Source organism: Antechinus flavipes, chromosome 5 (assembly GCF_016432865.1).
Source record: "Antechinus flavipes isolate AdamAnt ecotype Samford, QLD, Australia chromosome 5, AdamAnt_v2, whole genome shotgun sequence".
Lineage (NCBI taxonomy): Eukaryota > Metazoa > Chordata > Mammalia > Dasyuromorphia > Dasyuridae > Antechinus > Antechinus flavipes.
The window spans coordinates 621,017-634,443 of NC_067402.1; the positions used below are offsets into that span (position 1 = coordinate 621,017).

General features: G+C 49.4%; 1 protein-coding gene across 2 annotated transcripts; it reads left to right on the forward strand.

Annotated features, from left to right (window-relative positions):
- Positions 1-369: 369 nt before the first annotated feature.
- Positions 370-3,485, forward strand: LOC127564353 (uncharacterized). 2 transcript variants are annotated; one of them, XR_007954239.1, is made up of 7 exons: positions 370-556; positions 977-1,212; positions 1,287-1,350; positions 1,484-1,629; positions 1,945-2,063; positions 2,427-2,523; positions 2,611-3,485. XR_007954239.1 is itself a non-coding variant. In XM_052000836.1 (6 exons), the coding sequence occupies exons 1-6, from the start codon at positions 418-420 to the stop codon at positions 2,655-2,657; spliced, it is 729 nt and encodes a 242-aa protein (XP_051856796.1). In that variant the 5' UTR covers positions 374-417; the 3' UTR covers positions 2,658-3,485. The 2 variants fall into 2 exon arrangements, 1 of the variants encoding a protein (XP_051856796.1); XM_052000836.1 differs by lacking the exon at positions 1,945-2,063 and having other exon boundaries at positions 374-556.
- Positions 3,486-13,427: the final 9,942 nt, after the last annotated feature.

The window sequence follows — 13,427 nt, forward strand, 5'->3', positions numbered from 1 at the left end:
TGGGCCTGAGGCTCCCCAGCTCAGCCACTAACCCTAAGTTCAGAGCATCCTCAGAGCACCCCTAGTACCTGGACGCCCTGCCGGGTGACCTCTCCCAGAGCCTCACTCTGCCGGGAGAGGGGCTAGGCTTTATTCGGCCCGTCTATTGGTCCTTTTCTGATATAAAGGCGGGGCTTCGGCCGTCCACCCACCCACTCCCACCCCCCAGCTTAAAATCGAAATCGGTGGAGAGGCGGAGTCTCCTAGGAGCTCCCAAACTCGCTCTCCTATTGGTCATAATGGAAGCTAATTCCCGCCCTAAAGAAGGGAGAGATGTGGCTCGGGAAGCTCTGATTGGCCGAGCCAGCGGAGACGAAAAGCGAGCGCACAGGTCACGAGTTCAAAGGGAGGAGCCTGTAGGAATTATAGTGTAGACACATGTCAGAACTTGAACCAGTATCGCAGCTGGGCCGGGACGGCATGGCGGCTGGCACTGCGGGCTGCCTGGGCCGAAGCTCGGGCTGGATAGCGGCGATCCGGCGGCTGCTGCAGCAGTTCGGCTCCGCCCAGAGGCCAGGTCTGGAGCCGAGCCGGACGGGGCTGGGGGCTCCGGGGGACCCAGGGCTACCTGAGCTGAGGCCGGTGGGGCCCGGACCCATCAATTGCCCTTTGGGTTCCCGATCCTGGCTGCTTTTCCCAAGCTCCGGACACTTCTCTGAGCTCGGGGATCCTGGGGCCTTAGCTGCCCTTAAGCGGCCTTCTGTCCTCTTTCTCTTCCTCCTCTTTCCTTCCTCCTCCTCCTCTTCTCTTCCTCCTTCTTTCTCCTTTCTTCCTGCTCCAACTCTTCCTCTTCCCCCTACTTCTCTCTTCCTCCTCCTCTTCTTTCCCTTCTTTCTCCTCTTTTCCTCCTCTTCCCCCCACTTCTATCTCTCTTCCTTCCCCTCCTCATTCCTCTTTTCCCTCTTCCTCTTCTCACTGGCCCCTCATCTATCCACAGGCTCCTCCAGTTTTCAGGGCCTTCCCCTGGTGATAGAGGGCCAGCAGGTGGGATTGGTGGGACCTGCTGTTGCCCGGGAATTGCAAGCCTTTCCCGATGTGTTTGTGGAGGTGGCAGGGCGCCTAGAGCTTCGAGGGGGTCGTTGCCCCAAAGAGCGCACAGAAGCTGTGGCCAAGGTCCTGGCTCAGCTGCGAGCTGAGGGCTGCCTGGTGAGGTTGGCGAGGTGGCGAGATGAGGTGAGTGTTCCAAGGTTGAGGGCACTTGAGGTGCCACATCGGGCCTCTCTCACCCTAATGCCTCATCCTTCCAGGCATATGAAGTGCGACCCAGTTTCGGAGCCCCGGCCTTATTAAATGTGGAGCGAGCGGCAGCCCGTGAGTACCAGGACAACGAAAGTGGGCATGGGTCAGGGGGAAGGACAGGTTGCTGACCTGGGGTTTCTGGAGCTGGTCCTGGGATCCTGAGTTAGGACCCCTGGGGCTCCCACCTTACTCCCTCTCTCCACAGCCTTGCTGGGAATCCTCCAGTTTGGGGCGCATCTCAATGCTTTTGTGCACCGTCAAGATGATGGGACAGGGTCCCGGCAGATGCTCATGTGGCTGGCAAGGCGGTCTCCTCACAAGGCCACCTATCCGGGCCTGCTAGACAACCTGGTATAGCCCCTCAGGCTTCCTGATTCCCTCTGAGCCCTCTATCCTTGGGTGCTCTCCAGCTTAGGCCCTGAGGGCAGCGGGAATCCCATAGGCCAGTAGGGCGGGTGCTAGACTTGGAGTCAGAATGAGTTGAGACTAACTCGCTTGACTTTTCTCACCTGATTTCCTCTTCTGGGACTGGGAGCAATAACAGAACTGGCCACAAAGGGGCGTGAAGCCACCAGAAAAAGAACATTGGTTCTAAGTAGAGTGGGAGGGGGGCGAGGGGGGCCTCCCGGGATGCCCTGACTCAGCCTGTCACTCTCTCCCCATTAGGCAGGCGGGGGCATAAGTGCTGGGCTGGGTGTCAAGGAGACCATGGTGAAAGAGAGCTGGGAGGAGGCCCGGTTGCCCCCAGAGCTGGCAGCTCAAGCCCAGCCAGTGGGCTGCCTCAGGTAAAAGCAGCACGAGCTTCTGCTGGGCCGAGGGTTCTGGGCCAGCCCCCACCCTCTGCCTGACAGGGTCCTCTCCCATCTCGCGTCTCACCTCAGCTATACCTTTGAGGAGATGGATGGGGAAGAATTGGGGGCTCTGGTTCGAGAATGCCTGTTTGTCTTTGACCTGGAAGTGCCTGAAGTTTTCACCCCCCAAGTGGGAGATGGGGAAGTGCAGGAGTTCTACCTCTGGCCCCTGGACAAGGTCAGGGCTGCAGGGCTGGCCTTGGCTGGGGGAAAAGGGGTACACATCTGGGACCCTTCTCTCCTCTGACTAGCAGACAGGCATTCAGGGCTTACAATCCATTCCCTTCTCTCCCCCAGGTCAAGGAAGCTGTGAGTTCTGGCAGCTTTAAGCCCAACTGTGCTCTGGTGGTGATTGATTTCCTGTTCAGACATGGACTGCTACATCCAGACCAGGGTAAGGAGGAAGGGCAGGAGGAGGGAACGGGCTGGCCCAAGCCAGGTCTCAGACTCTGACCAGACCTGCCTGTGCTGTCCTTCCCAGAGCCCCTGTACCCAGAGCTTATGGCCGTGATGCACCAGTCCCTGTAAGTTCTGCCCAGGATGCCCGAAGGTGGCAGGACCAGGAAAGGGGACAAGAACCCGGAGTTTGGGCACTTCTGCTGTTTTTGCAGGAGGATTGGAGAGCTTCCCAACTCCTGCAAAGCACAATGGAAAGGCCTGAGGGAGTCAAGGAGTGATCCAGGTGTCTCCCATTGGACACGTGGGAATCTGAAGAAGGAAGTGAACCCTGGCAGGAAGGAAAGGCGGACATGGTGACAGCAAGGCTGGCGACATTTCCCAGCAAAGCCTGGGTCTTCCTTGGCTGGAGCCTCATCCATCAGATGAAGGGGGGAGGAGTCATCACAGACACTCTTCTTCCTGTAGCTGGGGCTGCAGCTTTCTCCTTTTCTTCATCCTGAAGGGTCAAGCTGTCGCCAGCCCCTGCTCTGAGTCTCTCTCAAAGCCCAGTCTGCATGGTGAAGTTGTTGTGAAGATCCAATAAGACAATGTTTGTAAAGAGCTTGGCATGGTCCCGGCACACATAGGTGCTAGATAAATGCTTCCCTCCTCTCAGCCCAGTTGAGAGTCCTTGGGACTCAGTCGCTCCCACATCCTGAACAGTCCAAGTGTGGCTGGCATGGCAGATCGGAGCAGAAACACTCTTTGACTCTCCTCCTGCCTGCTCACTCCTCTGCTCCTTGACTGACTTGTCCCCTCCTCCTAAGTAGGTATCTCCAAGGCTGTCCACATAGGATTAAGGGGTTTGAGCTGGGAAGGGGCTTTGAGAACAAAAGCTTTCTAGTTTGGGATCACCACACGATAGATTTTGGGTTTCCGATAACTTGGACAGGAAATAAATACCTTGATTTCCACCCATCTCTCCCCCAAATTTCCTTCCCTTATGGCTTAAAAAAAAAGCCTGATTTTGAGAAACGGCCCACAGGTTTCAGCAGACTGCCTGGGGACCCGTGACCCCCAGGTTGAGCAGTCCTGCCCTGGCCTCAGACAGCTTCAGTCATACAGACATCAACAACTGCCCGGTCCAAAGTCACGTCCCCTAACCTTACCTCAAGTGCTCTTTCCACTTTGCTGGGCTTTTCTTCTGCCTTCCTTCTGGTTCATGGGGTTCAGTTACTAGCAAGATGAATATGCCTCCCACGAGTCAGGGGGCCAACCAGCGCATTTAGGATGTGCCGGGTGCCAGCCACAGCTACAAACCCCTCCCTGCCTCTTCCTGATGCACCTGTGATGGGCAGGCCCTTTGTCTCTGGATCTCAGCTTCCTCCTTCAGTAGATCAGAGGGCCAACCACCCACCCCTCTCCCCCCGCCCCTCCTCCCAGTGCCCTTCCACTCAAGTCCCACGGTTTTGGAGCTGGCTGACCTTCCCCTTGCTGCAGAAAATGAAAGAGGGTGTCAACTCCCAATGTGGCACTGAAGAGCTCCTCAGATGAAGTGCTCAGGGAGGAGAATGCAGGTCCCCTCAAAGTTAGGGGCAGAGGGTGCTGCTGGTGGGGGAGCCCTCACCCCACACACACATTGGAGGAATAAGGGGTGACAGGGAGAAAAAAGATGAACCAGAGCCACTTGGGAACAGTGACTGGGGAAGGGGAGGGCAGAGGGAGGCCAAGGCAGCAGAGTTCCCCTTGCTTGAGAAGGACCATCCAGGGACGTCCCCCATTCCAGCCGAGCCCTTCCTCCTGGGACCCGTGCGTCCCAAATTAGGATGAGGGTGTTCTTCATTTAGAACCGCAGCTGACCTGAGGTGGAGTCAGCCCCTGGCAGGGCTGCTCTAGCCGCTGCTGCTGTTTGCCCGAGTCCCAGGGGGGCCCCAGAATACCCAGCCATGGTTCAATATTCCCTGTCCAACACCAAGGTTTATGTGGGTCCTTGGTAGGGATCCACGCAAATCTCCCCTTTCTCAAACCAGCAAGACCCACGGGCTCAGGGTCCTAAACTTCCTACCTGCCCACTCTCACCCTTTCATTGGCAGGAAGAACCATCTTAAAACCGTTGCAATTCCTTCCCCCTCCCTCTCCCCCCACCTCCACATGTCTGAGCCCGGAATGGAGACAGGACACTTTCCAATAACTTGGACTCCTCTTTACCTGGACTTCCTTAGGCCTCTAGGAAGCTTTCCGTCCATAGCTTGATAGTTCTCTCCGTGCCTCGACTGGAATTTTTGGATTTTCTGAACCTCTTTCCCCTCCTAGGGCCCAGTTTGAGAGGTGATGGCCTGGAAGTTCTCCCTGCACCCCTAAGGCATCATTCCCTGCTCGGGTCTCTCATGTCACTCGGACAATTCCTCTGACCTGTCCTGTTACTGGTAGAAATTAGCTTAGCTCCCGTCCTCAAGGGTGGGCACAGAATCCCGGAAAATGCCATCTGGAAGGCAGGGGCTGCACTCAGGGTACACAGAAGGTGTCGGATTAATGTTTCCCAGGGAGGAAAGCTGCCAGGCGGCTGTCAGAGCACAAGCTTTGAGCTCTTGCTGCTGCTGCCGCCCCTCCAGCAATGTTATCTCTACCCACCAGATGGTGCTCTTCTCAAGCCCAAGACCATTCGCCCTCCTAAAGATGGCACCAGAAAGCCCTCAGTGGAGCTAAGGGTCGGCACCCTGTTCTTGCTCTGGCGAGCTCCGAGCATTCACACTCACACTTACACACACACACACACACACACACACACACACACACACACACACACACACACCGCTTTCTTAACCCTTAGGAAACTCAAAAACAACATGGCACGGGCAGTGACTTAAAGCCAGAGGCCGTGAAAACTTGCTCCAAGCTAGGCTTGGGGAAGAAGCATCATAGAAGTTGGGAAGGGCTTCCTGTTCCACATCAGGGGCTGCAGCTTGAGGCCTCCGGAGAAGGAAATGACCAGGGATGGAACAAACGGACGAATGCATTTCTTTGGGGCATGTTTGTGAGTGTCCCGAATCCTGGTGGTCACCAGACTGGCCACAGCACTGACCAGGCCCTTCTAAGGTTCTCTAGAACTGCCGTCCCATTGTGGAGGTCACACAGTGTGAAGGAGTAGCCTCACAGTCACAGTCCAGGCGACCCTTCTCTGCAGCCCAGGCAGCTTCTCCTACCCGCTATGCTCTTCTCCTGAAAGCCCTTGGAGGCAGGGGCCAAGGGTCTATCGTCCCCCTTGGAGCCTGTGAGGACGACCTCAACTCTTATTTACAAGGTGCACTGGAAGTGTTTGAGGGCAGAGGCACATAATGTGTGGGCTAAGGAAGCTGTCATCCACACGGGGAGAATCTCAGGGCCCGGAGGTGTGGAATCAGTGGCGGTACTTCAGTAAGGGTAGAGAATAAGTCATCCCTAGATGTTAGACAGGTGATTTCCCCCCGTGAGGAGGAAGGCGGGAGATAGAAGGCGACCCTAGGTTCAAGAGCAACTTCACCAGGATTCATTTGCTGAGTTTACAGGAAGACCCCGACCACTGTCTACCACGGAAATTGGTAGACTCGGTCACTTTGGTACTTTCTCATTTTCTTCCGAGTCTTCAAGTCCTCCCCTTCACTGTGCCCTGCCGCCCACTCTCTTCAAGGCTACTCAATATTGCAGCCCCTTTCAGACTCTTGCATGAAGCTCTAGGCCCTTTATGCATTTCTCTTCCACCCTCCCCAACTCTTCCATCTCCAGCCTGACCAGCAGCCTTCCCTTGTTCCTGGTACACAATCAGTCCCCTCCAAGCCATCCTCATGATCCACCCAGAGCACTGACAAGCCCTCTCATTTCTCTGTCAGTCACTCCCTCCTCCCCTACATGTCCCCCTTTCACCAGGAAGCCCTCCCTGAGAGTCCAACCCGGAACTTTTCCCCCCACTCTGAAGGCCCCATCAGGACCAACATCCAGGCAATGCTACAGAACTGGGGGAGGGGGGCACACAGTAGGGCGATTTTCCAAGATCTGTGGCCCTGGCTCACTCAAGGGGAAATGGAAAAGGCCGTGGTAGACTTGAGCAGGATACATATTTCAAGCAAAGACTAATTCAGGTACAAAGATATCATCAGGAAAATATGTGATCCATAACCAATGAGCCCATCACATGTTCATTCAACTGGTGGGGAGCCCTGGCTGGGAACATCCCGAGGCCCAGGGAGGCTCCCAGTGAGCGGATCCTCATGGCAATCCTGAAGAAGGCAGACAAGCCTAGGTGACAAGTTCAGCACCAGGGAGAAGATCGCAACATCCCGAGGGGCTGCCAGCTGCTTCTCCTCATGTCCTCCTCAACGGAAAGCTGCTTGAAGGCAGGGCCCAAGAGTGTCGGTCATGTCCTCATTGGCCCATTGCCAGCTGTCCCTGTGGGGAAGACTGCTATCTCTCTGAGCTAATGGTTACATAGAGATTTAAATCCTATTTTTTGACAAAGAACAGAAAGTTTTCTCTCGTTTCCTCCTCACCCTCTACTCCAGACCAATTATGGAGTTCCCTGTGCTCTGCAAAAAGAAGAGAAAAACAGAGAGATCCAGACAAAGAGAGAGAAAAAGAGAGCCAGATAGAGACAGAGACAGAGGGAGGGCTAGGAGTACATGGGGGGGGGGGGAGAGAGAGAGAATCTGACAGAGACAGAGAAAGGGAGAGAGACAAAGAGGGAGAGAGTGTGTCAGATAGACAGACAGAGAGGGAGATATTAAAAAATAGCCTTGGCTTCCTTGGAGAAAATCTCTACCTCTTGCCTTCCATAAAGGGCTGGGTCTTGACTAGAAGCCAATGCGTCTGGCCCTAGGAGTCTGGATTTCTACTTTTTTTGTTGCAGTCGACGTGGATGTGGCTGGAGGAAAGCCTGAAGTCCCATACTCCTTTCCAAAGCTGCAGAGTCGCAAAACCTCAAGCCAGAATCCAGCTCCAGCCACGTCAGCTCCAGGGATGAGGGGGGTGAGAGGCGAGTCCAAGCCCTGTCTCTGGGCCTCAGGACTGCTCAGGTCAAGGAGACAATAGAGGAAGACCATGTAGCTGCCGGCTCCGGTCACGCAGATATCGTGGGCAAAGCTGACAGTTCCTCAGCTCTTGGAATTAGCAGAGATACGCACCAGCTAATAAACATCAGTTCAAACAGCTACTATGTGCCAGATGCTGTGCTAAATGCTGGAAATACAAATATGAGAAAAAGACAGCCTCTCCTGTCAAGGAACATGCAAATATACAAATGCAGAAAGGGGAGTGGGCAGCTAGCTCCCGAAGGTGCCCAGTTTGGAGATGTGGCAAAGAAGCCAGTTAGAGAAGTCTCTAAGCAGGGCAGCCAGGTGAGAAATGAGAAGTCTGAGCTGAGCAGTCTCCCTAGATGGAGGTTTGGAGGTCATGGCCCCATTCTCCAGTCAGAGAGGCAGGAGGTACAGATGATATAGAGTTCTAAAGCTGCTGGGCTCTTGCAGACTGATGAGGTTATTCCAGCAACTCTGCCAGCACCTTCCATTTCTTCCTGCCTCACAGGCTCACCAGCCACCTCAGCTCCCTCTTCATCCTCCTAGGACTGCGCCTTGTTGACCACTCTCCTTCTCATATACATGCATGAAAAGAAAGGCCCTGCCCTCAGAGAGTGTACATGCTGCTGAGACACAGAAGTAAGAGAGGCTTTGGACAGGATGCTATCGGCCGAGGGCATCCGTGGAGACTCGTGCTTGGTTGTTATTTCCCCTAGTACTTCTCAGAGAAACGGTGGAGTTGGGAGAAACTCCACTGGGTACATGCATTTTGGGTAATTTTGTTTGTTAGGTTGACTTACAGCAAAAGAATCCCGCCATTTTTTCTGCTTGCTGTTCCCAATTCTCACTATAAGTGGCTCGATTTAGGTCCCAAAGCAAGGGGGGGGGTCACCTTCATAATGGCCTCCTTCCCAGACAGCGGGGCCTGGCATCTTTCCAAGGGAACCAATGCCCACTTAGCAGCCTACCGGGATGCTGCCCAAAGATAACAAGGTTCTCAGCTGGGGCAGGATCATTTGCAAGTGAGGACGAGGTTGCAAATGTGTTCTAGGAAGAGCTGCAGAAATCCTGTTTACTCTTTTCCAGGTCAATTTAACAAGCACCTTCCCTGTAGCAAGCACTGGGCAGGACTCTTGGGAGGGAAAGACAGAACAAAAGAACAGGCCCTGCCCTTGACGAACTTCTATTCTCCTTGGTCCGCAAGGAAAGAGTAGGAGAGGGGGCCAGATGCTGAGTGGAAGCAGAGAGGTGTCTTGAGACCATTTGAGGGGAAAGGCAGAGCACAAAGTAGATTAGGAAAGCTTTCCCCTAAGTGGAAACACCAGAGCTTCCTCTTTTGACTTTTCACCTGCTTTATATGCTCCAATTTATATTCTTCAAAATGATAATTAGGTAAAAAGTGGTAATAAGTTCCAACTCAATGGAAATATGCAGAGCAAAGAGTCAGAATTAATAAGTACCTACTGTGTGCCAGGCATCGGGCTAAGTCTATTCTATATGTGGGTCATCATGTAAAACATTTCTACATTAGTTCATTTTGTGAAAGAAAACTTAAAGAGGAAAGAAGAAAGGAAGGAAGGAAGGGAAAAGAAGAAAGAAAGAAAGAAAGAAAGAAAGAAAGAAAGAAAGAAAGAAAGAAAGAAAGAAAGAAAGAAAGAAAGAAAGAAAGAAAGAAAGAAAGAAAGAAAGAAAGAAAGAAAGAAAGAAGAAAGAAAGAAAGAAAGAAAGAAAGAAAGAAAGAAAGAAAGAAAGAAGAAAGAAAGAAAGAAAGAAAGAGGAAGGGAGGGAGGAGGGAGGAAGGCAGGGAGGAGGGAGGAAGAGAAGAAGGAAAGAAGGGAATAAAAGAGGGAGGGAGGGAGGAAAAAAAAAACACCTGCTTCACTCTGTATGCAGTATCAGTTCTTTCTCTGGAGACAGATACTATATTTCATCATGAGTTCTTTGAGTTTGTCTTGGATCATTGGATTACTGAGATTAGTTAGGTCTTTCACAGTACTCATTGTACAGAGGTGCTGTTCACATGAGCAACATTTCTTCTGGTTCTAACTTTGCATCAGTTCATTTAAGATTTCCAAGTTTTATTGAAATCCACCTGCTTATCATTTCTTACAACACATAATATTACAATACAATCATATACCACAGCTTGTTTAATTATTCCATAACTAAAGGGCATCCCTTTGATTTCCTATTCTTAGCCACCATAAAAAGAACTGCTATAAATATTTTTTGTATAAGTTATTTTCCCCATTTTCTGAATGTCTTTGAGATCTAGATGTAACAATGGTATTGTTGGATCAAAGAGTTTGATAGTCTTTTGGGCATAGTTGGATCAGTTCACCACTCTACCAACAATCCATTGATGTTCAAGTTTTCCCATATTCTCCAATATCCAATGTTTTCTGTTTCTATCATATTTGCCAATCTAATCGGTGAGGTGGTACCTTGGAGTTGTTTTAATTTGCATTTCTCTAATCAATAGCTATTTAGAACAAAGCTTCTTAAATTGTGTGTCAAACTCCATATGGAGTCAAGTAACTGAATGTGGTGGTAATCAAGATTTAGCAACAGTAAAAGGTTTCTGAATGTTCTATGTCCTGCAGTATCAAATATCCCACCAAGATTTAATTCTTTATGTAAAAATAGACACATCCATCTCATTAGTACTTAAACTTGCTTTTATCTTTGATAAATGGTAAAAATCATAAGTATGTCAATATTTGTTTTAAAATAAATTTCTTTATGATTTATTATCAGTAAATGTTGATTTGTATACTTATTTTATATACCTATATATTCGAGGGTTGCATAAAATTTCTATGGTAAAAAGGGATTCCAAGTGGAAAAAGTTTACGAAGTCCTGATTTAGAGCCTTTTTAGTATGACTATAGATAGCTTTGATTTCTTTTTCTGAAAATTGCCTATTCATTTCCTTTAATCATTTATCATTTGGTAAATTATTTCTATTTTTTTATAAATTTGACTCAGTTCTCCATTTTTTTGAGAATGAGACCTTTATCACAGAGACTGGTTGAAAAAAATTTTCCCTTCAACTTTCTGCTTTCCTTTTCATCTTCATTGCATTCTATTCACTGATCTACTGCTCTATTTCTTAACCAGATTATTTAGATAATTACTGCTTTATAATACAGTTTGAGATATGGGAGGGAAATTCTTCAGTTCTTAAAAGAAGAAGCTAGGCCTTTAATGAAAACAATACCAGAATTTGAACCTCTCTCCCTTTCTTTCAAGTCTTGGCTTCTACTAGTTTCCCTTCTGCCTCTCTGAATCACTTGATCAAAATGTATATTTTTAAGTGCTTACTGTGTAGCAGACATTGTCATAAGGGTTGGAGGAGAGAAAGAGAGAGAGAGAAGAAACAGAGGAAGGAAGGATGAAGGAAAAAAGAAAGAAAGAAAGAAGGGAGGAAGAGAGAAAGGAAGGGAGGAAAAAAAGAAAAAAGAAAGAAAGAAGAGAGGAAGGAAGGGAGGAAAAAGAAAGAAAAAAGAAAGAAAGAAGAGAGGAAGGAAGGGAGGAAAAAGAAAGAGAGAGAGAGAGAGAGAGAGAGAGAGAGAGAGAGAGAGAGAGAGAGAGAGAGAGAAAGGAAGGAAGGAAGGAAGGAAGGAAGGAAGGAAGGAAGGAAGGAAGGAAGGAAGGAAGGAAGGAAGGAAGGAAGGAAGGAAGGAAGGAAAAGAAATATTTCCTGTCACAAAGAATTCTAGTGAAAATACCAGTAAGGACATATGCAGAATATTAGAAAGAATAAGGCAGTCTGGAAAGGAGATTGTTGACCAGTGGAGAGAGTAGGGAGGGTTAGGAAAGGACAAACTCAGCCAGGTCCTAGGCTAAAGCCCTGAAAATCATAACAAACATGCTTATTCAAGCACTGTCATAGCAAAGATGAGCTACATTTAGGGTCATATTATGGACAGACTCAAGGAGAACAGAAGAAAATCCTCTTTGGGATCTATAGATAGTGAGGATAGAGTGAGGACAGTGGGGTTTATGGCAGCTCCCTTCCTAGCCCCAAATGTGCCCTCCCCAAGCCTCAGGGAGGTCCCATCAAAGATCAGAGGCTTGTGTGAGTCCAAGGGATGGAGGGGAGATAGGCTGGGCTGGGGGCATGTGCTTTGTGCCCTGTGGAAAGCAGTAGGGTGTAAGTTCCCAGGAGTTGGGTCTTGCTGCATTGTTGGTGGTGTTGTGAGTCCTTTAACCTTCTGTTCCTCCCTGTTCTCTGGGGTAGGAAAAAAGCTATCCTGTCCCAGAAATGCCCATTCTTAGCTTGAGGGCTTGTGGCAGCTCTGAAGACCTTCACCCAGTTCTCCAGAAAGCTAGCCCCAAGCTACCTTCAGAGACTTTCTCTAAATGAAGCTCTACCAAGCCCCAGTGCCATTTTCAGGGGAGCCCTCCAGGTTGGATTCAGTCTGTTAGCCCAGAGCTTAGGATACTAGCCCTGAGCTTCGCGGGCACTCCTTACCCTCTGTGTTTTGGATAATAAGAAGGAAGGAAGGGTGGGAGGAAGGAAAGGGGAAAGAAAGGAAAAGAGGGAGGAAAGAAGGAAATAAAAGAGAAAGGGAGGGAGGGAAGAAGAGAGAAAAGGAGAAAGGGAGGAAAGAAGGAAGGGACAGAGGGAGGGAGGGAGGGAGAGAGGAAAAGAGGAAGTGAAGGAAGAAGGAAAAGAGGGAGAAAAGAAGGAAGGCATATGGGAAGAAAGAAAAAAAAGGGTAAAGACCGATACAAGCACTTATGAAGCTCCTACTACTTGCCAGGCACTTTGCTAAAGGCTTCACAAATAGGATCTTATTTAACTCATGATAGCACTGGGGGAAGGCACTTCATTTTACATATGAGGAAACTGAGGCAAACAGGTTGAAGTGACTTGCTCAGGGTCACATTGCTTGTAAGTGTCTGAGTCTAGCTGGGAACCCAGGTCTTCCTGACACCAGATCCAGCATTCTACCCAAAAGTTTCTGGCAAAAGGCGAAAAGTGAAGTTCAAAAGACTCCTAAACAGGGGAGTGGAACACTCTAGTATGTGTGGGGTATGTGTGTCTGTGTGTGTGTGTATGTGAATATATGTATGCGTGTACATGTATGTATCTGTGGATGTGTGTGAGTATATATATGCATGTGTGAGAGTGTGTAAGTGTGTGTGTATGTGTGTGTGAGAGTATGAGTGTGTGAGTGAATGTGTGTGTTTATGAATGCATTATGTGAGTGTGTGTATATGAGTGTGTGTGTATGAGTATGTATATGTATGTGAGTGTATGTATGTGTGTGTACATGTGTGTATCTGTGGATGTGTGTGAGTATATATGTGCATGTGTGTGTGAGTGTGTGTGTGTATGTGTGTGAGAGTATGGGTATGTGTGTGTGAGTATGTGTGTGAGTGTATGTGAGTGTAAGTATGAGTGTGTGTATGAGTGCATGTATGTGAGTGTGTGTGAGTATATATGTGCAGGTGTGTGTGAATGTAAGTGTGTGTATGCGTGTGTGGGTGTGAGAGTATGAGTGTGAGTGTAAGTATGAGTGTGTGTATGAGTGCATGCATGTGAATGTGTATATGTATATGTATGTGTGTACATGTGTGTATCTGTGGATTTGTGTGAGTTTATATGTGCATGTGTGTGTGAGTGTGTAGGGGTGAGAGTATGAGTGTGTGTGAGTGTGTGTAAGTATGAGTCTGTGTATGAGTGCATGTATGTGAGTGTGTGTGTGTGAGTATATATGTGCATGTGTGTGTGAGTGTGTGTGTGTGTGCGTGTGTAGGGGTGAGAGTATGAGTGTGTGTGTGAGTGTATGAGTCTGTGTATGAGTGCATGTATGTGAGTGTGAGTGTGTGTGTGTGAACGTGTGAGTTTGTGTATACACGAACA

What these genes read in the sequence shown, in the direction of transcription:
- LOC127564353 (XM_052000836.1), top strand. Translation starts at nt 418, where the DNA reads ATGTCAGAACTTGAACCAGTATCGCAGCTGGGCCGGGACGGCATGGCG. An exon ending in TGTGGAGCGAGCGGCAGCCC is followed by an intron (nt 1,351 to 1,483) that starts GTGAGTACCAGG and finishes CTCTCTCCACAG; the next exon opens with CCTTGCTGGGAATCCTCCAG. An exon ending in ACTGCTACATCCAGACCAGG is followed by an intron (nt 2,524 to 2,610) that starts GTAAGGAGGAAG and finishes TGTCCTTCCCAG; the next exon opens with AGCCCCTGTACCCAGAGCTT.